Genomic DNA, 27854 nt, shown 5'->3' with positions numbered 1-27854 from the left:
GCCGCTATTGTTTTTTTCATCTTGGCGTAGCAGCGCAAAGTGCAAAAAAAGGGCCGGCTGAGATGGAGCATAAATCAGTGGGTGTGGTGATTAATAAACAAACACATCACTGGTGTCGTTGCTCTGAAACGGCAGTGCTAATCACAGTGACGCATGACGGCGGCAGCTCAACAACCGGAAAGAGGCTTCTCCAGGAAATGATATTGTCTTTGTGGGGACGCAGGGCGACATGCCTTTGCGAACGCACCAATCCGCAGCCGATGTCAGATGATGTGGGTTGAACGTGTACAGCGATGATAGAAACAAATAACGCAAACTGTCGCTGATTTTTACGATCGTTGCTGTTTCAAATGTTTTATACTTACAGTATCTGCCTCCACAAATGGTAGCTATTACACTATCAAATGTGGCACAACAGTGTTTGCAGCCTAATGCTCCTCAAGACTAAAACACGAGATGCTACTTTTGCGGAATAGAAAAGTTGGAGATGGGGGCAGTGACGCCGGAGATTGATGCACCGCTGTAATCGGACATCTTCCACCTAAACGACAGAATACCAAGTCACAAGGGACCAATCTGATGAAGGAAGTGTTGTGAGGGGCTACTTTCGAGCAGCCTGGTGTCATTTCCCCGAGATTTATCAAAAGGTAAACACAGACAGCTGAGTGTAATGGCTCTATGCCCTGACACAGCACTTCTCAAATCAAAGGCTGCAGATTTATCAACTTGTCTCGCGCCGCTGCCTTCAGATGGCCGCAGGGATCTAATGAACTGCAAGACAAAACTTTTCATTCAGCATCAAGCAGCTGCGGACAACAGACACGAAAATGTACAAAATCACTCATGCTATAATTTATAGACGCTGACTGATTTACAGAGGTTCCTACGGTGGCCCTGAGAGCTCACAGCACTGAAACTTACTGCAAATAGACAAAACACAAGCAAATTAAGAAAACATCTCAATCAATTTGACAACTCGTGCGCAGCATTTAGAAAAACGCGCCGCAAATACCGCAACACATTTAGAAAAAGCGATGCAAATCGCCCGCAACGAAACGGAAGTGTTTCCAGAGGACACTTAAAAGTGATGCACACGTCTGGACACGCTTGTTGTGTCCGCGGATTTTGACTCAGGGCGCTATTTAAGGTACTCTTTCCATCAGTGGTGTTGGAGAATTAGATTAAAGGTAAGTGTTTTTGATTTATTTTAACATTTATGTGATCGCATCAAAATCCGCAGCAACTACAAGCGTGTCCAGACGTGTGCATCACTTTTAAGTGTCCTCTGGAAACACTCCCGCTTCGTGGCGGTCTATTTGAAGAGCGTTTTCTTAATGTGTTGTGTTGTGTTGTGTTGCGTTGCGGTATATGTGTTGTCAAATTGATGAAGATGTTTTCTTAATTTGCTTCTGTTTTGCATTAGCATGTGTTTTTCAGCGCTGTGAGCTCTCAGGGCCACCGTAGGTTCCTCCTGTAAACACCATAAAACTTATTTTTGATGCTGATTTAAACACCTCTATTGCTGCAAAGTGCTCAGCTAAAATGGTTTACGTACATTCTAAGCATTGTTGCACTGTGTATTTAGTTTTCTCCTGTTGATAAAATCCCCTGGTGTCATCAAGTGACACCAGATTGATATTGTGCCAGAAACGAGCTCTGTGGCATCTATTCTACATCCGCTCTCTTACACCCCGCGCAAAGCAGCGCCAGACGCAATGAGACGAGTCTTTGCTGTTTCAGACCGACAGCAGTTGTCATTATCCCGTCTAGTGCCCACGCTGTTTTAATAGCAAATGTACTCTCGCCCATCTGAGTGCCCTTGGGAGCGCTGGTCTTGAATTGATGTGTGGTCAGGCGCACTGTTGGCGCATTGCTATCTTGTGGCCGCAGGAAGCGGTTGCGCGATTGACCAATAAAAACCTGGTCCAAAGTCAGCGGTGCAGTATTTTAAAGGCGTATTATCGTCACAATAGAAATATACAACCTTCGTAGGCGAGAGCACAACACATGCACACTCTGCTCTTTACACACACAGATCTGCTTGTGTGCTTTTACACAAGCAGATCGGTTCCTCTACAGAGAAGTGTTAAAAGGTAAATGGACTGTTTTGATATCAAGTTTACCAAGCGATTTACGGTACAAGTCACATTCACACACACACAAACATTCATACAGTTCTTCTTCTCGTCTATAACATCATGACCAATGAAAGGTGAAGGGAATAATACTGACCATCTCATTACAATGGCACCTGTCACTGGTGGGATATACTGTATTTGGCAGCAAGTGAAAATTTATTCCTAAAATGCACAAGGGTAAGGATCTGGAAATGACTTTGACGAGGGCCAAACTGTGATGGCAAGACCACAGGGTCAGAGCATCTCTACAAATGTCTTGTTGGGAGACTGCAGTGGTTAGTACTTATCAAAAGTGGTCTATGATGAAGGACAACTAGTGAACCGGCGACATGGTCATGTGCGCCCAAGTCTCACATGAGATTGAAGGAGAAAAAAAAATATATATACGTAAATATACTGTATAAATACACACACACACTCAATATCATGTGTTTTTTTTCCTTTTTAAAAATACTTGAAGGTGTGATGTTTCCTTCTCCGATACATATATACAGTGGGCTCTAAAAATCTGGACATATTTTTTCATGGTCACAGCCCAATCTTGTCCAATTATTATGCCCAGCCCACCTGCGTAACAACCATCCCACACTAACAGTCGACATGGCCAGCCTCGTGTTTAACCTACAAGACTCACATGTATGTGTCTTTGAAAACAGACATTTTCCACAGAGTCAAAAAAAATTGATCTGGGTAATAGAATCATATAGTGCACCATGGATCGTCTCTCCTGCCCGGGTCGCCAATGGGTTGATCACACTACCCGGCAGTCGACAAAACTGATGCCGATTTCTGATGTAAAAGTAAAACAGTGAGGTGCACAGAAGTAGTAGTTACTCTGCTGACCCTCAGCACTTTTCTAAACTATTTTTTGGGCTTTTGCTCCACTCTGAATCCACCTCCTCTTCTCTCGCTGTGGTTCTGTTTCGCCGTCTCAATCTCCAGTCTGACAGGCAGCTTTTAACTTCAGGAGCAGCTCCCTGGGTATTAGACCCAAAACCCTGCTACGTCTGTACTCCACAGCTCGGCTCCAGATATATACGTGCGAATGCGTGTACACCTCAGCAGTTGGCCTTGCTGAAGGGGACAATAACAGCATTTAAAAGATTCAGAGGTTTAGATTCACAGCCGATCAGATCCCAACCTCGCTGTGGCTCCACATACATCTGTGATGGGACAGTGTAACATCTCTCTCTGTTTTTCAACAACTCTTTTTCACTCGCTATGTATCCTTCACCTGCTATTTCCCCCCCCTCACCACTTGTTCTGTACTTCTCTGCTCGGGTTTTTTTTCTTCTCCAAATCTCTTGTTTTGTCTTTCTCCACCTCTCTCTGCTCCAGTGTGAGCCCAGACTCTGACACTGATCGGCAGATGAGAGCCAGGCTCTCTCTGAGACTGGCGCTAAATGACTTCAGAATCCCACCAGGTGTACGGACAGTGTGACGTTTGTGTGTCCGCATCTGAGAGTGCAGATAAATAACTAGGGGATCCCATCGGACTGGACAGTGTGTATGTGCTCTACGTGGCGGTGCCCACGTCAGACTCGGCCTCCCAGAGAATAATGATGAGCGTTTGTCTGCTCTGCCTCTGCAGGCTCTGCGGCATCCTCCCCTCATTGGCCATCAAACACACATGCAAGCATGGAGATGGTGGCGCAGCCCAGCTGGAAGACGGCTTTGACGCGCAGGCCTGTCCACTGACATGCTGTGACGCTGATCAAAACAACCACAGTCGCGTCTGTGAGGCTGGAAACACAAAACAATTACTGGACCCGATTCTGTCCCGAATTTAAGACCTCTTTGCACAAAAGCTCACGGACGCAAATTCAGTCACTCTCACGGGGTTTCTCATACGTCATTCTTGACTTTGATCAGCCAAGTTAGTAGTTGGACTCTTAGTTATGAATTTTAAAAATGATTAATTTAACAATGCAAAAGACAGCAGACAGAAATCTACTGTTAATATGAGATAAAAACAGAAAGCGCGACAAAAGTTTACTTACCGGGCTCACGGCACACTTTAATATTTGCATCACACAGGGGAGAAGCAAACAGTGTTTTCTTTATCAAATGGACACAGTGAAACTATCACAGTATTATCTACCCCCAGTTTGTTGGGACTCTCAAATAATTAAATATGAAAATAAACATTTTGGCCACAGTTCTCCTTCACAGAGAATAAAAGAAGCTAAGAAAGAGATCAACGATCATGAAGAATGTAGTGCTGGCCCTTATTTGAGACCATCGTTACCGTGTAGGACCATACTAATATGGCATATAGTACAATTGAATTCATTAGTATTGATCACCTAATAGTAGTTCTGTCTATAGAGGTTGTTATTTTGTCTTCAAACAAGTTGAGCTGCGAAGCTTTTTATTCCTACTAAATATAATAGCTTGCTCTTGTAAACAGCTACTTCAATTCATGCTGGATTTAACAGACAAAGCAATTGCTATACGAATCACAATTGTAGTGCCAAAGGCAATTTCTAATATTTTAAATAAAATATGAAAATTATGATGATTTGATTTTTGCTAGGGACAGCATGCGAAAAGCATGTTGCGCTGTATTTGTAGAATATAGCTTGGGCCTAACTGTCGCAGCATATGCTCCATTCATAAAGGCATGTTGTGACCATCGACTGTATATAAAAAAGTGGGATTGACCCCTCACTTGATTTATAACGCCAGTAAACATTTCCTTGAGGAGTTTATGGTCTCAAACACAGGTTTCAGGTCTTCTACAATACATCATGATGTTCATTTTGTAAATTGCGATCCCCATTTAGAGCAAAATAGACGATAAAGCACTGTATACACTGGGTTGTGGCTACCTTGGGATTGACTGCTAGTTCGTGCAGTGCAAGACGCACGTGTAGGTGAACCTGCAGTGTCCTCAAGGTCTCAATCAGACCCCTCCCCTCACCCCTTCTTCCCAGCTCCGCCCTCTCATCCATATAAGGTTACTTCTGGTTTCACAAAACAAAGATGGCGCTGGCAAAAATGCCAAACTCCAGACTCTAAAAAAAAGCAGTTCTAAAAAAATTGGTGATGTCCTGGTGGGTTTCCACTTGGTTGTGACACATTTTACCAAAACATATTTTCAGCCCCCGCGGTTTCGGATATTACACCTCTTCATTTTGTGATTTCAACAATATTTTCTATTCACAGTCTTTACAACTTCCAGTCTTTACAACTTCCAATCAGTGGAAACCAAACTAACTGTGACAGCTTCTAAAGCAAGAAAATAGAGGAAGAACTTTATAAACTTTAATATTGATGGGGTGAAAGTCAGGATGATGCCTTGGGGGCCAATCAGAAGCAGAGACCTTGATGTGTAGGTTAAAGCAGACTGCAAAATAGCAAGCTGTTCATGCACCACAAACACACACACACACACAGACACACACACACACACACACTGTGTATGATCTGCCGTGCTCTTTTAAAGACAGTCTTCAAAGAGTCTTCACTTCACTCCTCGTTATCTCACACCAGCTAATATGAGAAAGAAAGACATTTTCTCCCCCTTTCTCTCTCTCTCTCTCTCACACACACACACACACACACACACACACACACACACACAAACACACACACACACACACACACACACACACACACACACACACACACACACACACACACACACACAGCTAAGCCTTTTGGTTCTCAGAAGTGCAGAAATATAAGAGCACAGACATTCGGTCAAAATATTTGTATATAAATGCGCGTTTGTGTCCGGATGGTGTAATACAAGGCAGACACAAAGGTTCAGATGCTATTGACAGTGTGCACACACACACGCATGCACGCACACACACACACACACGCACGCACAGAGACACACACACACACACACACACACACACACACACACAACAGAACCAAACAGAGGACGTTTCAGCGAGCTGATTATCACATGCTGTATTACTGTATGCCAGGGGAAGCCTCAGTCCCCCTGAGCAATGTAGAGGAGATGTGAGCAGGGTGCAGCATTAGGGAGATTAATACGTTGTTTGGATGCATGATGAGCAGCTACACCTTCAAATGCTTCTACTGTACAAACTTTCAAAAGTACAAGCTTCTAGTATCCCAATCCCCCTCCTCCTCCTCACAATTTTCCCCCTAACTTGCTGTGAATTGCTAACTTAAAACTGCCGCAGCGATGCACAAACTTGAGGAGCTTGTCTTTGCTTTTGAATAATACAGCAGAAGGTCCAACTGAGGAATGTGGAGTACTGAAAAGTAGAGTACAAAGGCTAGATCTCACTGAGTGCATGCATAAGCAGTTGTTCTTGTCTGGTCTCTGTTGCGGATGGAATTAAAAGTGCAGAAAGGAAAAAAATTATCGGACAGAGAAAACATGAAATAAGCCAAAAAATATATAAATGAATGTGTAAACAAACAAAATACAAAAATAATGTAAGTTAAATAATTCAAATGGAGTGTAAAATGAAATAACAGAGTTTTCTTTAACCCCTAAGAGGCTGGTTGAAATGAAGACAAAGGTTTTTGGCATATTTGCAAAATACATATATGCAAGATACATTTTAAACTATATTTATTTGAAGTAATGTGCTTCCCTTTTTTCATTTTGGTAGCCAGTGCCTGTGCATTTTCATGTTAGTGCATCCCAGTGATGACATGACATCACTGTGAACATACGTGGTCACCTGCCCACCACGGTGCAGTCAAACCTCTGCTACCCCTTGTTCTTACACTCTATGGGCTGTACACAGAGCAGCACTGCCATGATAACTACGCTAGGCGTGCTAACTAGCCATTACAGTTATTAAATCATTGATGTAATCGTTTTAACTTTTAGATTTTATTGCTATATATTTACCTGCTCACAGCTTAATGTAACACTACAGCATAATTGATAATGAGGTTTGGCTTCACACAACTAAAATGATATTTAAAAAGATATGGTTTATGTGTGTCATTTACAGTGCGTCCACCTCTTTGCTGTGATGAGGAACTGGGTGAAAGGATGAGGCTTCAACTTTAAATATGCAAAAAATACAATGCAAATAAACATTTAAAAGTTATTTAACTGGGCCCACTATTACGTAATCGTATTTACAGTCAAACACCATCTGAAGTGCAATTATATTTACTTTCCTTGACTTCTAATGATGAGAATGCAGACCCTCTCTTATTTACGTTAGTTTTCTTTAAAAAGTACACTTGTATAGATGGCAAATGTCGGGTTTTACATTCCCTTTTGTTGCTCCCTTTTAGGTGACAGCCTGCTTTTCTTCATTTCCTTTAAATGTGATTCGATGCCTGTGAAACACCCGAAATAAGAACCAAAACGGCAAAGAGTTGCAGCGACCAGGAAAACTTTGACCGAAGTGAGTTATTTTATAGCAAGTCAAATTGAGTTTGCCTTGAAAAGGTGTGCTCGTAGGACAACAAGAGAACTTGGATTATGTACTTTACTCATGAAAGCTGTTTTTGATGACAAAACTTGAGAACATGACAAAAAAAAATGTCCCCCATACATCCTCATTAAATGAGTTTTGGTAATAAGTTCGTACTCAAAAGAAGACTGACTCCCGCATACTGCCAACATAGTCAGAACCCCCAACATACAAAAGTAAGAAAGAAATAGATTCCAGATCTACACTCCGAAATGGCTTTATGACCAAGATTTGGATCATACGACCACATGCAGTTAACACACGTCTTTTACTGTTTTTGGGAGGATGTTTTCCGCTGTGGTGAAACAGCCATTTTTAATGGCAGTGCTCGCCTCCCCGTGTGCAAATGTTAGACTGGAATAAGTTCCCCACAGACACTATTTTGCAGGGGCAACTGTCGCTACATCCTGGGCTCAGCAGCACCCAAGACGACTGGGATTGGTTTACAGAAAATACAAACAAGTTAGAGGAGTTTTTTTTCTTCTCCCTATGGCAGAATGCTAATGAGTGCAGCCAAGACCATTATCCAGCACTGACGGAGCGCTGTGGAGATGGGTCTGGCCATGTGAGACAAACATCGTATTGATGTTGTGTGTTGTAATTTGGAATCATTGGTGTGTGAATCAGTGTGTCTGGTATAAAAGTTTGGGGGATAGCAATATAGCAAGTTATTGCTTAGTCTAGTTTTAATGTGAATGGATTTTGACCTTTGTTTTTTTTTTAACTTTGTGACCATTATGAGATTAAATCTTTTCTCTATAAATTTGATGAGGTCCAATAAAAATATGTAACTGTTTGGGTAATTAAAGATGTTTTTTTTTTAAGTGCATGGACTTTGTATCCATTCCATTAAGATGTAATTATGTATATGCTGATGGAAATGTTTGATATTTTTGAGTACATTCGTAAATTGTCCTGTGATTTTTTTTTTATTGATGGGAGATGTTGGAAAATCTCACTAGTGCCTCATTAATTTACTCCCTCACGCCTCCCCAGGTTCTTCCTTTACTGTGGATTGCTTCATCTCCAGGACTGGCTGATGTCTTTGTGGAAGCATGGTTGTATGTACTCAGCGATTTAAAAGATTCACCATAAGCATCGACACCAGGTGTGCAAAGACTTCCCCTTCCTAAGAAACTCACTACCGACCTTACTCAAGAAAGTGATCCTCATAATCAAGGCATGGTCTAAGACTTATTTTTTTTCAAATTTAATGGGAGATCCAACCCATTCTTAACAATTTATGATAATACTTTTGTTCCAGATAAATTAAACGTTCAGATCTAAATTTGAAAAACTCAAACCCTCTTACCTTTTTCGCAGCATTGATACACTGCATGTATTCTTTGGCTAGGTCTGAACACTTGAGTGTCTGGTCTCCCTTCTCCCTGTAGCAGGATAAAATCCGAGCCTGCAGACCGAGACACACTGGATCTATATTACGAGACCTGCAAAAAAGAAACACACATGGAGATACAGAAAGACAGAATTAGGAATGGCGTGAAAGAAAATAGTAAAAATGTTTGCATCCGTCTTTCTCAGTGCAGAAAGATAATGCTGTCTGGAGAAATAGGATAACTTAAAAAAAAACACACATCATAGACACGTAACAACTAATGTGCTTCAGCATTTACATCCTGGATGTTGGAGCAGACGGTCCGAACCAGATTTTGATATCCACTGTAGATTAAATGTTTAACGTGTAAACTTAGCTTGGATTTGTTCAGCATTTTTATTGGTAATAACAAATAAATAAAACAAACCCTGTTCAAACTATTAGTGTTTTACCCAGTTTTGTGGTTCTCCTCAGGCCATTACGACTTGCAAATCACTGGCTTGGTTCTCTCTCTCGTGACTTTGCTTTTCAGCCCAAATGCTCTATAAACAACAAATAAGTTTTCTAATAATTTCACCATATCAAATTAACAGGTGACAGTATATCAATGTCACTGCAGGTTTAACCTAATAAATTATAAAACAAAAATATATATACATATACTATGTATAGTCACTACAAGCTTAGTTTATTTGCAAACCTACAAACTACCACGTGGTTGATTAGGAAGAGGATTACCACAAAAAGAAAAGGTTCCCATCTTGTCAACAACATTCTGATGAAGAAGTAACTATTTCAATCCAAAGTCTGATTCAGGGACCTGCGTGCATCAGTTGAATCCCACTTTGTGGCCTAGCCCCTGATTAGTAAAGTTATATCTACGGCCTGTATGCTTTACAGTCCCAACCTGAGTCACACCCCCCAACATGGCCCACACTGACCCACCGTCCAACCATGCAGGATTTGGTTTGTCCGCGTGTTTACTTCTGCTAATCTGTTATATTTTTATTGGATCTCTATTAAGGACTCTTCGACGATCTCAGCTTTTAACCTTTTTAATGCAATTCTCCTACCAATCGTTGGATTACTCTTATCTTGCAGTATCCTGTGTACATCTCCACACAAAATCCTGCAGGAGCACTTAAGACTTCTTACTGACCACTGCCATTTGCATTTACCGGCTAGTTTCACCAGGCAACAGTAGTTGGCTACGATACATGAACTGAAGTTGGCCTAGCCATGCGTCACTCCTACGAGGTAGCCAAGTAGAAGAGCGGCTGGCTGACCAAACAGTGAACACCCTGTTCATGGCAGAGCTCCAGAGAGGAACATGAGGGACATGTAACCTTCACATGAAAGACAGAAATGGTGTTAAATATCGGACCTTTAATGTCAACGGATGGTCAACCATCTAAATCTCCATCTGGATGTTGCTTTGAGACGTATTTCTATTTTATCAAGGCTATCAAGCTAACTAAAATGAAGAAGCACACGAATCCAGCTTCTGACCGAGTCAATGCTCCGCAGTGTAGGACACAAAGTGAAGAGGTACGACGGACAGAGCGGTTCTGTTCATCCAAATGGAGGAAGAGATTACTGGATTTACTGAAAAGCGTCTGTCTGTATTATTATGAGTACTGTGTGTGTGTGTGTGTGTGTGTGTGTGTGTGTGTGTGTGTGTGTGTGTGTGAGAGTGAACAGGTAAAGTGTTCATTTCCCACTAAACTTGGGATAGGAGAAAAACAACACCAGTTACCACGGTAACTTTATACATGAAAGATGGCAACGGCTGTAGCCTTTAACTTCTCACAAGATAAAAAAATTGACCAACTAACAAACCAACTGCCACCGCACAAAAGAAAAAAACCTATTCCCTAGAAAATAAAAGAGGTCTGATTAAATGAGGCAAGACAAAGATGAAAAAACAATTAACATTTACACCCACTGCATCCTCTTTAACAACCCAAGGTGTGCATAGTACGTGCTTCACCGCAAATCATGTAATTAGTGCTAAATCACATTTAATTGAGTGGGTAGGATCATACTGATTAAATACAACAGGAACGTGCGCTTTGAGAGGCTGAATAAGCCACGTTTAATTTGATATGTGGGCTGTGTTATAATTGGTCTTTGCCCATCTATCTGTCAGATTGTTAACGATGACAGGCTTGCCGGGCTGCCTGGCTGTGATGGATTCTGACCGATTGAAAGGCAAAGCAAACACAGGCAAGTGACGTACACCCACGCAGGTGGAAAAAAAGAAAGGCACACGCACGAATGTACACGCCAACACACACACACACACACACACACACACACACACACACACACACACACACACACACACACACACACACACACACACACACACACACACACACACACACACACACACACACACACACACACACACACACACACACACACACACACACACACACGTTGTAGTGCACTGCAAATATGAAAGCACAGCAAACATGTGCTACACACATGCGCCAGTCTCCTCCCCGTGGTGCCCCGGCGTACGCGGAGGAGCATTTAACACCAGATCTCATTGAACGCCAAAATTAAAAGCCCTGTTTTGTTTTTTGGGCTTTGATTCACCGCGGAAGGGATGACCCCGGCATTTCAATTACGGCACAGCAATATCCGCAATATCCGCACATGCGCTTTATCACCAGCAACACTATCATGGAAGGCAAAGACAGTTTATCTGAGAATGGGCGATAGAGGTAAAAGAGGAAAATGAAGAAGAAGAGAAAAGGCGACCGAGAGAGGAAAAAAACATATAAAAGGCAGGATGTGAGATAGACAGATGAAAGGATGAGGCAGCCACTGGTTCTCTCACAAGCCCATTTCAGAGAGGGGACAGACGGCCTATCAGCTTCCTCTGTTCCTCCACACCACCTCTAATGGTTTATCTTGCCTTTTTAATCTGTCTTGGGGTTTTTTTTTCTTTCTTGATTGTCCCCTCTCCAACTCAGTCTCCCCTTCCTGCCGCTCTCTCGTTCACGCCGTATGTTTCTCTCATTACTTTAACAACACAGGGAGAAAACGACACCAAAGTGCGCCATCTCTATCTCTCCCCCGTTTGAGGCCGCCGAAGATAAGGAACTCTCCTTTAATTTGAAATAAATGGCCTTCATCAGGGAAGCTGAAGCCGCCTGATAGCGCTCGCGTGGTTTATTAAAGGCGCTTGAAGCAGAAAATTGGTTCAGCCGCAGCAAAAAGCTGGAGCTCTGTCCACATGCTACGCCAAATTGAAGGTGAGGTCTTAAATCAACAATATTAACTGAGGCGCTTACACGAATAAATAAATAAAAAAGAGGGAGGGGGAGAGAGGGGGAGAGGAGGCCTTGCTTTCTAAACTGTAACGAAGTAAAGCAGCATCCCTGACAGCCTGTCGAGCCATGTAAAGGCTTCTGGTTTTGTGTGTGTGTGTGTGTGTGTGTGTGCGCTGCTATTTCAATGCGTGCGGGGAGCAGTCATTTTTTTGGGGGGGGGGGAAGCTCACTACGCATCTGCGAGCGGCAAAATGTGACAAAACATAAACAGTGAGATTAGCTGCCTAATTAATGGTGCTGCCCATTATTTTTAATCTCCGGCAGCGAAGGCGGAGGCGGACGGAACACAGAGGCTTCAGACTTCTGGACCACGCAGACCGGCTTACCGAGACAGAGAGGGGGAGCGGAATCAAAAGGGGGAGAAACTGGGAAAATGGAAAGGGAACGGAGCGCGCCACCGACTACAAAAGCTTCTGGTAAAAGCAACGAGACCGATAAGGAAGATGTTTTTATTGCCTCCGAACCGTGCTTCTCTTGGAGTTAAGAGAGACAATTTTTTTTTTGCGCGTGTTTTCCTAAATGGCTTTGGCTGTACATGTGAAGCACTGTTCCCTCCTATATGCGCCATTTTAGTTCTATCGTGTCAACTACAAAGCATCGGTATCTGCGCTGCGTTTCAGGCCGGTTAATTAGAGAATCTCGTCAACATCTCACGGGACGCGGCGCCCAAGGAGGGAAAAATGAAGAGAATCCAATACTGTGACTGACTTGAGGGCCACAACACGAGTGAGGCCAAACTCTGAAACATCTTGTTTGTGGGCCAACACACTTGACATTACATGTTGCATGTTTCAGCCTGTTAAGACCATAAAGTTTTGTTTTGTGTTTGTCTGGGTAAGCAACGCTAGCTGCATTTTTAATGTAGGGATGGGGGGAAAAAACTTGTTCCCCCATTAAACTGACAGTTCAAAGAGGCAGCCAAACAGCGGACTACCTGTATTATTCTGGCAGTTGCTTTCTATTGGAGTGGTTGAAGTCACAGTTTGTTGATAGGGTGAGGAATCCAAAGAATGAAACATGAGTACCGATTTCAGCTTTACATTTTGTTCGTTGTTCTTTATGTGGTACAACAAATCCAGATGATAAATATAAATTCTGCTCGATTTTATGAGCAAATGCTGCTTAATATAAACCAGTCTATGCTATAGCGCACAATGCACTGTGACAAAAACAAGTCTTTAATCCCCCAGCTCACAGCCTAATATTGTTATATAAGATGTCCAGGTGTTTATTATATTATTTATTATTTTTAGATGTCTGATATTATGTTATATGATATAAATATATATATATATATTCACATATATTTATAATTTCCATTTTTTATATGTTCAAAGTAAAGTATTCCAATTAAAAAAAACTCATCGACCTGCTAGAATACACTATTGAAATCTGTTGATAACCAAAGTCACAGAGCTCAGATTCATCATTTCAACAGCAAATGTAATTTCACACTGTATGAAAGCACATGTTTCTGCTATCGCGTACAAGTTTATGTTCAAGCATCTCATCTACACAAAATACAGCGCAATGAAATATTCTCTGTTTCATTAACAGAGCAAAAAAACCCCTTTATTTTATACGGTTCATTTGTGGAAATATCAAAACATGATACAAAACATAGATGCATAAAAAACTCAAATATATGGGTGGTAAGAAAGAGCCGGTTGTCATAGCCACCGGCTTTCTCCTTAGTCCTGCAAGAAATGTCTAAATATCCAGGTACTACACGTTTTTTTGGCCAGTCATCAACCTGGGCATGTGATCTTTTTTTTTGTTGACCTGCTGTTTGTGGTTTCCACAAGCTGTCTCGCCACTGAACGAGTCAAGCTCATACCATCAATCACCATCTGTTTCACACTCTCCTCTATTCCTTCTCCTCGCAAGTCTCGTTGATTCATCGTCTAATACTTGACTCGTCGCGGCAGCTGCCACGCTTGTGGGGAGTGGGTCTTTGCATGGTAGGGCACATATGACATATATCTGATTTGATGATTCAAGAAGACAACATCTATAGCCCTCTGATATTTGTATGCAGGGCATTGGCTTAGCACCTCTGAAGGTCATCAATCAACATGATACGGTCCGGGTGTCTTCCTTTTTCCAGTCTTTACTGACTTATACGACTGACTAACCTTGTATGCAGTGTACTGACATTTGAGTATAACTCTTGTCAAGAAATCTTGTATACACAACAGAAGGAAGCCTTCTCATTAGCTTTAGTTTTATTATCGTTTTAATTCTACTCACTCGTGTCTTGCAGCATTCTAGGACTTTGCTCGCTTTACTGGACAGGTCCAATGATGAGAAAGTGTCTATTCTTACCTACCGAGGCAGAATGTGTCATCTGGCATGTTAGAGGGTCAGACTTCTCGAACAGACTGATCCACCATTACTGTCTTGATTAATACAAGCACTACGGTAAAGTAAGGAGGAGAAAAAAATATATAAAGGGAGGTGAGGAGGAAAACAGCTAGAGAGGCAGAGTTGCCTCTTATCTCCAGCTTGTAGCTTGTATGCACCTGCACCCTGACAGCTTTTCAATTGACTGAGGGCACATATCCTCTTCTCCTCTATCTTGTATCTCCACACTGCTTCCCACGTCCCCGTCCCCGTCCCCCCCCCCCTGTCCCGTCCCCACCCCCATCTCTCCATTCCTATCACACCTGCAACCAGGGAGAGAGTGCCCAATAAATATGAGAGCTCAGACTTCACTTTGTCTCTCATGTAAGCGTTGAAGATGAGGTGGGATACATTCCTCTCCACGCGACTCTCTTCTGCCAATGCTGTATATATTTCCTTTTAGGTTTGCCAAGTGGCTCTTATGTAATATTCAACAATTATGCTCAGATTAAAAGGGTGAAACATTTCCATGACCTTGATGTTTTTAAGTTAGATTGTGTCAAAAACAGACTATAATTCCTTTATCACATGCATGCAGCATGTGATAAAGGAATTATAGTCTGTTTTACCACAGCCTGTAACATTATCTTACATGTAAAATTATAAAAAAAATGATATATGTATATATGTATGTATGTGTATATATATATATATATATATATATATATATATATATATATATATATATATATATATGCGCACACATTTATTTTCAGTAGGTACTTATATTCATTAATTATATTTTTAATAGCTTAGTGCATCACTGTAACATTGACCCCCCCTTAAATCAAAACACCAACATAACTGTCTCCCATAAAATCAAGGTCAGGATCGTTCCCATTTCTACATCGGATATTGTGGGTGGTTTCAAAATCTTATTTTGTGAGTCTGCCACAAAATAATGTAATAATGTGAAACAATGAATGCGCATTGCAAACCAGCGTCTGTATGACGTTTTGGATGGCACTACAGCTGTCAATCAAGCTGTATCCACGCCCCCAACCCAAACTGTGCATATGACTCTGAATGGGACCATAATTTACAAAATAAAAATAATAAAGAAGAATTGAAACTAGCGATTGAGACCGTAAACTTCTCAGGAAAATGTTTACCGATGTTATAAATCAAGAGAGAAGTAGAGAGTCATGTTCTCATAGTCTTCTATTGAAACTGACTTCTTTTTGCATGCAACAGGTGGAGTCGCCCTCTGATGGTCATTCGAGAGAATACAGGTTACGGGCATTAACGTATTAGTTTTACTTTTACGACCCGGTGACTACGTCCATTTTCATAAACAGTATATTAAGACAACATGTGCTGAACATGATTTCTCTTATCATTTTATAGCATTTAAAGCCTGTACAGTTGTTTACAGTACTGTTAATTACCCCCCTTGGATCAGGTAAACACCCTCTCAGTACTATTGAGAACATTTGAACGACTCCAAGACAATCCTGGCTTCAACACTGGCCTTCTCTCAAAACACCAATATACACATTCAACTTCAGCTTATTGTCTTCCCTGTATACAGTGCATGACCTAAATTGATCACATCTTCCCCTTTTCGGTTTCCCGATATCAAGTTTTTCTTTTTTTCTAGTTTGTTAACTCAGTTTACAAGCTCAACCTCTTAATAACCCTAATCTGAGCCCATAAACCTTCCTTTCTAATCAAAAACTTTTTTTTTACTCCTGTAACCCTTTGAGTCCTCTGTGGTCATATATTGTATCAGCTATCGTAAAAGCAGCCCATGCACTGCAGAGAAAAACATTTATTCATTTTGTGATACAGTCGGGGGGCAACTGCCAAAAAGTTAAAGAGGCAGGCTTGTGATAGGAAAGTTGGCAGTTACACCGACTGCAGTCATATACCTTCCTGTACACCCAGTGAAAACAGCACGGGGCTGTGTGGAGGCTGATGGGGCTTGCAAAGGAGAACATTGGAGAAAAGCAATATTCATGGTCGTACAGTCATATATTAGTCTGTGAAATAAAGGTTTTAATTTCAGATTTAGGTTTAGTAGGAACATAAGGAATACCTTGTAATAAGCATTTAATCCTGACAGCAGGAAAATCAAAGAAGGCAGGGGATTCATCTGAAGTTACTGTCCACTTGATAACGTTAATGACACACCTTTCCATTCAAATTAGGTTGACTTGTAGCTTTTCAAGCCGATTTAAAGTTCAGCTGCATGTGATGTACACATCTGAGATTTATCTGGGTCTAAATTCAGTGCACCACAAGTTATGTTTTATTCGTTGGCTTTTCTTTTACAGCACAACAACACTGCTTTTTAAATTTGTTCTTACTTAGACTTGCCTTGCCAGTGTTTCCAGCCTTATCTCTGAGTGATCTCCGTCGGCTGGTATCATCTGACACGGGCTGGGAGGATCTGACAAAGGCTGGCTATTAAGGCTAGTTCAGCTACTACTGTTACAGACAGCTGGCCTTGTTAAAAATGCCTTGGATACGGACCTGAGCGGTTAGACGTGGACATCTGCCTCGTCCGTCTCCATCTCACTCGTGTTCCATTACTTTCAACTCTGAAGCTGAGGTTGTCTCCCCCACTCGCTTCCATACAAAATGGAACTGAAAAGACAACCGCTTCCAGCCCCACGTCTCTTTCTTCCTCCCTGCAATTTGACAGCTAAAGCCTGTTGTCGAGTGAGCAAATTCAAAAGGCCTCTGTTGATTGGACAACACTTAGTTGTAGCAATCACAACTGCTGCCGCAGACCACTGCTAAGAGGCCATCTTTTTCTTTGGCAGCCCACTAACGGGGGTTTTTACATTGTTCCAGAGGTTTTGACTGACTTACTTGAAGACTCTACCAAGACTTTCAGTGCCTGTAGTCCACCCCAAGTACAGTAAATAATCACCAGCTGCCGCTGCAGGTTTATGAATGCATCATTGGGAGACCCATTGGTGAAGAGTTTAGTTCATCTCGGGTGCTGTGGTGAAGATTACAGCTGTATGCTCAATCAAGTTTTGCTGATGCAAGCCTGAAGTCATATTTCCAACTATTTCGTAACCTGGCGAAATCTGTTGGATTCTGTGGATTCCTGTGAGGTGGAAGGACTATGAGACTGTACTTTGGTGTTGATCAAGGCAGGAACGTGGGGTGGGTGGGTGTCGGATTGGGGGCAAGGGCAATAAGAAGTATTAGTTACATTTAATAACTATATTTATTATATATTTATATATTAGAACAATTCATTTTTATTTCTTTCTCTTTTATGTGTTGCATGTACATAGAGTATGTAATACATGCATTTTATTTACGGACCACTTTTATACTTTTATACATTTTAATTCATAGACATTTGTTTTGTCTATTATTGTACTCACTACATTTGTGTTTGGTTTCTCTAAATTAAATTAAATTTGAACTACTGGTATAAATGGTTAGTCATGTGATTGCATTGTATTTATGTATGGCATTTGGGATAATCTTGTCAGTATGATAATTAAACCAGAAGAAACCTAGATTCAACATGTGTCATTAACAAAAAATGCAGTGATTTTCATACAGTATGTTCAGTACATTTGTGCTGGCAAATATGGGGTGGGGGGGTTTGCTCAAAGACAGCAACAGATAGAGAGACAAAGCGAATGATAGGAAAGTTGAAGTTACTCTGCTTTTATGCTACATTGAGTTTGACATTTCAGATTGTTACAGGTTGCTTTTTCTTTCTTTCCCTCCACCTTCTCTCTCGTATACACACACATGGGACAGTGACACAGTGGCCCTGCGACTCTCTGGGTTCCTCAAACCACAGAGTGATGGAAGCCAAAGCTGCATTTTTGCTGTAAGGATTAAACAGGATTAACATGGACGCATGCGCAACACACACACACACACACACACACACACACACACACACACACACACACACACACACACACACACACACACACACACACACACACACACACACACACACACACACACACACACACACACACACACACACACACACACACACACACACACACACACACATGCACACTTGCACTCGCACACACACACACACTGACAATGACAGTGGAGCCAGGGAGGGTTTAGACACCAAATTTTACAGGAGCTTTGTTCTACAGTTCTGCACTAGGAGAAACTTCACTCAAACAGTTTATAGCATAAAACCAGAGTCTGCCTGAAGTTTCCCCACTGATTTCTCAGGAACTTTGTCATCTGACAATGTTAGAACATGAAACTATCTTTTGTTTTCAAATACACAAATGATTCAAAGGGTCTATTAATGTCCAGGCTGTCTCTCTCCATTACTAACAGCAAAGGCATTGGGAATTATATTGATGCGAGATGATTTTCACACTCATCAAAGCTTTCAAATGCTACAGCAGAAGCTCAGCCAATTTGCATTAAGTCTTTACTTAAGGCAAATAAAGATTTAAAAGCCACTTCTGAGCTAAAATTAATATATCTGCTATTTTGTCCAATTCTGCAACCTGAACATCCATATGAGTTTTTTATTTCTACCCTCTAAAAGGACCCAGGGGAGCATCTCCTGAAATAGCTCCCCCATTGCTACTCCCCCAGATAAATATTTTGGTATCAGTAAATATCGATAATAATCACAATAAATGACAAATTATTTAAACTTGTTCAAAGACTGATTTTTGCTCCTGAGTTAAGTTTAGTTAAGTTCACAGTTAAGTTAAGTAAATTTGTGGAATTAAACTCGTCTTTTTGGGCAGAAAATGACAAACACTTGCTTAACAGCAAAACATGTTACAAAACATATTATATTGCTATTGATGAATATTTCATTGTGATGATTATTGTTAGCATTTTACCGCCCAGCCTTAAATGGACATGTGGTTAAGACTCAGTCTGGTTAGGTTTAGGCACAAAAACTACGAGGCAAGGTTTAGGGTAGTAAGTGAAGTATGGAAGTTAGTGATCAAATAAGATCGGTCCTTATAACCTCAAGGAATCATCCTTGAGGTTATAAGGACCGTCATCATCATGGTTGCAATGATATAAACAGTATATGCAACCTGCATGTATTGGACGGCACTATAGCTGTCAATCAAGCTGTATCCACGCACCCAATGCAAACTGTGCATATGACTCTGAATGGGTCCATAATTTACAAAATTTTGAATTCAAATGAAATGTCAAATTTGAGATTAAAAAGAAATGGTCTGGTACATATGGTACAAGCGATTTATAGGTTTGATTCTATTGATGGACTTTTTTTAGGAGATCACACACCTGAGGAAGTCTAAGGAGCCAGTCATGCAAATACAGTATTTGAGGACAGGACGTTTGCAATTTGCTTTAAAAAAAATAAATGAAGAAATTAATTTAAGGTCTCAAATTCATACTGACAAACAGAAAGTTATATGTGGTGATTTTAATCTTAGTTTATGCAGCAAGTTTAAATTGACATCTAAAGCAAATTAAGACATTACATATTATGCTACATTAAGATTTCATCTAAGAATTTACTCTGTAACCAGACTTTCTGATCACACATTTGGAAAATAGAAATTGCATACTTACAGTGAATGCAAACCAGGAGGAGGGAGAAACATAATCATGTCTGTTTTAGGTATTTAGTCTTACAGTAGACACATTTATTCAATGGCATAGGCCTTTTTCACTGCAGACATGTATCTGACATGTCACAGTAGGAAAAGCACAGGTGTTAGTAACATAACAATGGCTTCATTCTATTGACGTGAACCATGTTGTAACCACTTAAGTGCATAAAGCCACATTTTGTACTTGGTATATTTTGTCACGACGCATCACAGTCATACTCTTTTCTTCACACCTTAATCCACTCATTGAAGTAACACTTCTGAATTCTCCAAAGGTTAGGGTTTAGACTAAATTACAGAATGAATGAAATCCTAATCCATTACCTAAAGCCAGTAAAAGCAGCATATAATTGACCATGAAGGTAGTGTCATACAGGAAGCTTGGATTGTTTTATCTTCGCTGATAGAACACTTCATGGATTTAGAATACCCTCCTTTCCTCTACACACACACATACACACACACCAACGAGCCAAGGATTAGAGGTATTACTGTACAGTATTCCCAGGAGGTAAGATCACCAGGTCTTCTGCATCAGAACAGATCAAAAGCATGTTGCCGTTGCTTAAAACTTGACTGTAATGGGGATCTCATATTCCTAAACTGCCGATAGCAGCCAACCGTCACTCCAACTTATCACGGAAAGGGTGTATTAACGTCAATGCTATCACACAATGAGCAGTCTTTGTATGCATGTGTCTAGGGGCAAGCCCAAAGCTTCTTGTTATCATCAGGCTTAGGACTTGAGTACAGGGCTTTGTTGTGAAAGTGAGGTCAGCAGGTAATCCTCCATTGTGTTGAAAAGGTACCTTAATGTTCTTGGTTCATTTTTAGAGTCATCCAGGTACAGTTCCCTATTTTTGTAATATCTCCTCCTTAACAGTATCAGTTAGTGGTTCAATCACAATTTTAAAGATTAAGGAAAGAACAAGTGTTACTCATTGTTGTTGTTATTTTCAGTTGCTCGACTCCAGATATGGGCTACTTCCACAACCATTTCCGTGTTCTACTTACTACTGCTCAACTGTTTCTGGTCCTTTTGACTCTATAAGCTGATCGGAAACGTAGTGTCTGCTATTGACCTTCGTGTGAGAGGTGACGGAGAAATGATCCCGACGTATGTTTACCAGCCGTGCTCTTCTCAGGTCGGGAGGGGTCGGAAACCCATGAAAACTTAGAACGTCATTTAATTTCGATGACGCCAAACAAAATGGGCCAAAGCAGTGCTATGAGTACTTCTTCATGTGTTTTTGTAAATGTCCCGTTTTGGAAATTTCCTGCGTACACCTGTGACAAAACTCTGAATGAAGTAGTGGGTAAACGGTTACAGTAAACAGAGCGGAAACAGACGAGCAGCATTATTTTGAAACGGAAGTATGTCACAAAGCCTAGTGCATGTAGCCCATTACTTATAGTTAAACATGTAGTTATACATGTACATGTTTTAAAAATAATTCTGGTTATTTGCAACTTTGGTTTAATCTTAAATATACATTTACATCTCCTCATTTGGCAGATGCTTCTGTCCCAAGCAACTTACAACTAGGGGACAACACAAAAGCTAGGAGACCTGGAAGTCCGTACTAAGGGGTAAATCTATTCATTACGACAATGAGCGGGAAAACAGGTAAAAGACATGCACCAAACTAAGTGCTCGCCGTTAGGCATGTTAGCGTGTTTAGAGGTGTTAGCAGAGGAGATGCTCTCAGAAGAGATGAGTCTTCAGGAAAAAAAGATAGAGAGGGATGCCCCTGCTCTGATAGCATCTGGCAGCTCATCCAATCATCGGGGGGACCAAAAAGGAGAACGGTCTGGACCCGTGATTGCCTTGCGTGCAGGAATGGCAATGCCAGACGACATTCCTTGGAAGACCTGAGTGGCCTCCAAGGAGCGTAAGCCCGTATGATTGAGTTCAAGTGGATGCAGTTCCAGAAGTCACACTATAGGCAAGCGTCAGTGCTTTTGATTCTGGCAGCTCATGGGTAGCTAGTGGAGAATGATGAGCGGTGGAGTGACATGTATCCTTTTAAGGCTGTAGAAGAGCAATCACACAGCTGCATTCTGGACCATCTGTAAGGGGTTCGCTGTGCATAAGGCAAGGCTCGCAAGAAGGCCATTGCAGTAGTCAAGGAGAGAATTAACCATGGCCTGTACCATAAGCTCAGTAGAGTCAGGTAAGGCCTGATTTTTCTTATGTTGTATAGGGCAAAGTGAGACAAAATGGGACACAGATGCATGATGGTTGGAGAAGGATAACTGACACCCAGGTTTCTCACAACCTTGGTGGGCAAGAAGGATAAAGACGCAACTTTGACACTGATGTTTTGCTGGAGAGATTGATGACTAAGACTGAACTCTTAGAGAGATTTAGAGATTCAGTTTTGTCCATGTGGATATGTCAAGAGACAGTGGAGTCATAGGGTGGGATTTTTGCACTTTTGGACATTTCAAATAGCAATAAAAATGCTGTACTCACCAGAGTAATTGCTGAGGTCTGGTAACATGTCAAAATCAACAAAAAGAAGTCAAATGAGCCAAGAAGCACAAACTGTAACATTATAAAAACAAGCCAACAGTTCAGACCGGTTATCTTAACCACTTGCCTTGCTAGTAAGACAAATGATGGAGTTAAATATCTTGTGGCAAATGATATCGCAAATACATTTAGCAAAAATGTGTGGATTTGCTCACCCGCATTTACATGAAAATGGTGTGACCTAAAGTAAATGCCAGTTTTGGGGAGCCTAGATTACCATTCTTGCTCACGTGGTCTTCTGCCCTCCTCCAGGTTGGACATGCTGGACATCCTGAAAAGCCTTTTCTGCTCTTTGCTGCTCACCACAGTTGTAAAGAGTGGTTATTTGAGTAACCATAAACTTTGTGTCAGCTCCAACCAGTCTGACCATCCTCCTGTTCACAGAACTATTTCTCACTGGATGTTTTTTTTCTTTTTCTCGCACCATTCTGAGTAAACCCTCTAGAGAAAGGGAAATCCAGGAGATCAACAGTTTCAGAAATACTCATACAAGCCCATCTGGCAGTCGTGCCATAGCCAAAGTCACTGAGATCACTTTTTTTTTTTTAATCAATTCTGATGTTTGATGTGAACATTAATTAAAGGCCCTGACCTGTATGTGCAGGGTTTAATTTTATTTCATTGCTGCCACATGATTGGCTGATTGGATAATTGCATGCACGGGGAGGCTAACAGGTGTTCCTAGTACAGTGCTTGTTGAGTGTAGTCAAATACTCAATGGTCAATTAAAATATTGATGACAGAAGGTTTAAAGGATCCTCACTAGCCTGGTAAAATCCCTCAGGAGGAGCGAGTCGATGTGGCTACCTCGGTTAGCCTTGCACAGGAAAAGTGATGTGTGTTGATGCACAACTGCAAAGACTACCTTCGGTCAAAGCTAAACTAAGAAATTGGACTCCTACAACAGACTGTTAAGGTAATAAGTTTGCCTTCAATTTAAGCCTCCAAATAAGTTTTGCAAAGTTAGGAGTTTATCTGAAACTTCAATGGGCTTCTCGCTGCACGTTTCTTTCCCCATTGGCCTTCTTTCTAACAATGCTAAAGCAAAATCCAAGTTGTGGCTAAACAGAGTTTTAATTTGAAAGGTGAATGAGTTGAAAATCATGCCAAACATGGGAAAAACACTTTCCGAAAACTTCACTAACAAGAAATTGGCCTCAAGCTAAAGCCAGCCTTCAGGGATAAGGACACTCTGAAGGACATAAACTAGTATATTTGGTCCTCATCCATAAACACTTGCGTCTTTTTTTTCACAGCTAGCTGTACTGATGACTCTTGTCTTTTGAAAGCCCTGTTACTGGTGTGACAAAAAATAAATAAATTAACAGCAAGTCGAGGCCTGGTTTCTAATGTGAATTACAGCTGTGTGTTTTACAGACTGCAGTGGCAATAATTAGCTACCTTTTCCCTGGCTGTGGCTCATTACAAGTCCGCAGTGGGAAGCGAGTAAGGGGAAATGGGGTATTGTTAAATTCTGCTTAATTAAAGCAGCCAATTAAAACACTTATCACATTAGTCAGGTTTGCTCTGGAGAATGTATGCGTTTAACTGGTTAAAAAATGAGAAAAAAGAGCAGATCACTATCTACCGCTGCTTATTATTCTGCTGTTGTATGCCCATGTACATGTGCGGGTTGGTGAGTGCGTGTCAGAGGCTCCACGGAATAATATCTCCTCACGTTTGGAACTGCAAATTAGTTTGTGAATGTTTGTGTGTGTGTGTGTGTGTGCGTGTGTGTGAATGCGTGCCTCACCTCACGTTTCCTTCAGTCTTGGAGGCAGCTTGGTGGAATTGTTCCTTGCTCTCTTCGTATCTCTCCAAATTCTACACATGCAGGAGGGTACAACACAGGGAGACAATGAGAAAGCATTAGTTGAGATCTGTCCTTCATTTTTTAAATATTGTTGACCTTTTTTTTTGTTTGATCGTTAGTGAGTGTGCTTCTAAATGGACATAGGCTTTAGGAGAATTACTTTTTTCTAACAGTACGCATTCACAGGTTCGTATATTCACAGCATACTCACAATGGGGGATTTCTAATTTGCATTTTAATGCCATTTGTCTTCTCATCCAGTTTTGTGCCCGCATTAATTAGACCTAATATTTAGCAATTATGACCCATGTTTGTAGTGGACTCAATCCCTTGATCTAACTCAGTGAAAAAAAAGTCAACAAGCATATTTCCAAAAATGTCTTTAGGTATTCCTATTAACTTCCTGGAAAACTGACAATTAATCCATATTTTAACAACATATCTTTAATGATACTCATGTATTCCTACACTTCTGTCTCTCCTATCAAATCAAATGGCCTTCTTGAACCCTCTATAGCACCATCCTTTTCGGCCCTCGTCTTTCCATTTTCCACTTTGTGCCATCCAGATTTTGTAAACCCCTCTGAGAGTTCAAGCTCAGAATTGTACTCCTCGTTTATTTATATATCTTTACTTTACCACAGACAGTGTTAAAGTACAGTATGAAGCAAAAGTTGTGGAGTTGTATTTAACATCCTGAGGATGTTTTTCCTTGCCTCGTCTGGCTAAACTAAAGCTCAGCAATGATGACTTGCATTACTCATAAATGTTTTAAGAAATTGGGATTCTAGAGCTTGCAGCTTTGCACAGCTCCCAAAAAAAAGCAGGCCGTCGCATCATGATAAAACAAGCAGCTAATCCCCAACAACTGCAGCCTCTCTTCTGCTGATCCTCCAAGCTTAGTCCTTCCAGCACCCAGTATCGCATCCAAATATTTAACCAGCAAGCTGTACCAGCTGGAGAGGGAAGGGTTACAGGGAAGAGAAAAGAAAACACTGAAAGGGAGGTAAGAGGAGAATGAAGGAGAAGCAGCAGAAGGCATGAAGGCAAGAGGGAAGAGAAGGGGGAGAGAGATTTGAGAATCAGGATGTTTTTTTTTGGGGGGGGGGGGGTTAAATCCTTCGGTACAAAAGAGTTCCTGTCTATGACTTCCATCACACATTACCTTATATCTTAAAATGTGACACATTAGCACTTGCTCTTTAATGAGGATAAAATATGAGTGGCTGATTACATTTTATTTTATTATATTATTTAGGAAAGGGGTCTATGATGTACAGGCTAAATGGAGATCCGATGTCCAACTCTAAGTCATGATGGATCCCTCCCCTCTGAAGTGTAGGTTAGAGGTGTGTTTCCAATCAGAGGCTGCAGACGGAACTGAGGCGACAAGCTTTTCATGCAGCATCCACTTAATTCTGCACAGAATTCAGTTTGCTGTTGATGATGACAAAATCCCACACGCAGATTAACATTTGAATGGAAACAGATTCTTAGTGACAACCAAACTTTGCACTGCCTCATTTAAATGAGCCCCCGCCCTCCCACCTCTTTATACCTCTGCACTGTGTACTGGCCATGAAAATCCCACGGAGACTTTTGAGACTGTTCCTCAGTTTACCCCCATTGATGGTTCAATATTGTTATCCACATGATATTAGACAGTCTAGGATCGGATGCATAAAACTCTAGCAGGCACAAATATGCTGAGTGTACAGTGTATATCATGTATATGCATGTTTCTTGTGAGATTCACACAATTGCCTGTTTGCATGTTTCAGTTTCATGGATCTCATTCACCACAGCTAACGCCTACATAAATCAAACTCCAAAGTAATTTTTAAAAAAATGAAAAAAATGTTTGAGTTTTACCTCCTCCCCTTGAGTAGTTGTGAGGATGAGGGTGGATTGGGATTGTCCTTCCTATCGTCTTTTTCCTATCTACTATTCCTTGACCTCAGTGGAAAATATCATGGGGTCAAGGACTTGGATTTCAAGATTTGGCAATAATTCCTAAAATGTCATCAACCCTACATAACCCTTGTGACGAAAAATAAATTGAGGCATGATACAGTATGTTACAGTTCAACCATAAACTTAAATACAACCAAATATGTATAACTTGAATTAAGAACTTAACTTTATTTAATGTACAATGTAAACATAAAATGCATGTCTTTTCTTTGTTTATTCTGTAAAATAAAAGGTTTCATATCAGCGTCTATCAGGTAACATGAACGCTGATATCAATATGTCTGTAAAAGGCTCATATTGACAGTTTATTATTGGCCAATAACCAATAAATCTGTCAGGATCTAATGGCGATTGATAGAAAGTAATCAAAGACAGGAAATGTTGAGAACATCCTATGAACCCTGTAATTTTATTAAGGTTAGACTCGTAATTGGCATCAGTGATGCCAGTGTCGTGTTTTTTGGTCTGGATATGAGCAGGCTTCTTCGACCAGAATTGCAACAAAAAACACACACACACATACACACACACACACACACACACAGCAGGATCAGTTCAGTATGTCCTAATTAATAAGTGTGGGGGGCATTGGTTGCCGTGGTGACACAAGTGAATTGAGGATTTCTGATCCAATTGTCATTTGCAGCGTACACTACCTTTTACAATGGCACTGAACTGACACCAATCCCCTCTTTATTCTGTTCAACATAGTTCCTCCGCTCCTTCTTTTCTTCTATTTTTCTCAAAGCCTTTTCACCTTTTACATGAACTGCGTATGCTTTTCTGTAGTTATATTCCACCATTCACTGTCAATCATCCTTAAATAACCCAAACTCACACATTTTAATGAACTCTATATTTTCCACTTCATATTAAGGAATACAATGGTTTGCCATGTGATGACATCATTAAATAAAATTCAACTAGCTTCACTCCTGAATTATAGTAAATGCCCATTAGTTGAGCAATAGATCTGCCACCATTCCCATCGCTTTTTTTCCCATTTTATCACCTTCCTCACTATCACACTCTCCGAGGTAAGTTCATACAAAAGTTTATTTTTCTCATGGACTCAGTCCTTAGAAAAGAAAACCCATTAAACCCTAACCCTTAAAAATATGTATCTATTTGAAGAACCCAGTTAATGTCATATTTCTGTCACAGCAGCTTGCAACAAAAAAATAATCACTGTCTTTGGATCTAAAAATAATAGGACACGTAAAATAGCTAATAATAATATTAATAATAATAAAAAACAGTACAGACAATGTCACATGTGCAAGAGGCCAAATACAAGCATTTTAACAACATTTATGT

General features: G+C 40.8%; 1 protein-coding gene across 2 annotated transcripts in view; it reads right to left on the bottom strand.

The window, feature by feature from the left end:
• chchd6a (coiled-coil-helix-coiled-coil-helix domain containing 6a) overlaps positions 1–27854 on the bottom strand; it is a 70577-nt gene that overhangs the window by 14300 nt on the left and 28423 nt on the right. For both annotated transcript variants that reach the window (XM_035645851.2, XM_035645852.2), the window contains 2 exons: positions 24504–24574; positions 8877–9012 (listed from right to left, as the gene is read on the bottom strand). In XM_035645851.2, the coding sequence (XP_035501744.1) occupies positions 8877–9012; positions 24504–24574 (207 nt within the window). The remainder of the gene's footprint in view (positions 1–8876; positions 9013–24503; positions 24575–27854) is intronic.

This window comes from Scophthalmus maximus, chromosome 3, assembly GCF_022379125.1.
Source record: "Scophthalmus maximus strain ysfricsl-2021 chromosome 3, ASM2237912v1, whole genome shotgun sequence".
Taxonomy (NCBI): domain Eukaryota; kingdom Metazoa; phylum Chordata; class Actinopteri; order Pleuronectiformes; family Scophthalmidae; genus Scophthalmus; species Scophthalmus maximus.
This window is presented reverse-complemented; position numbering and strand designations above follow the sequence as displayed.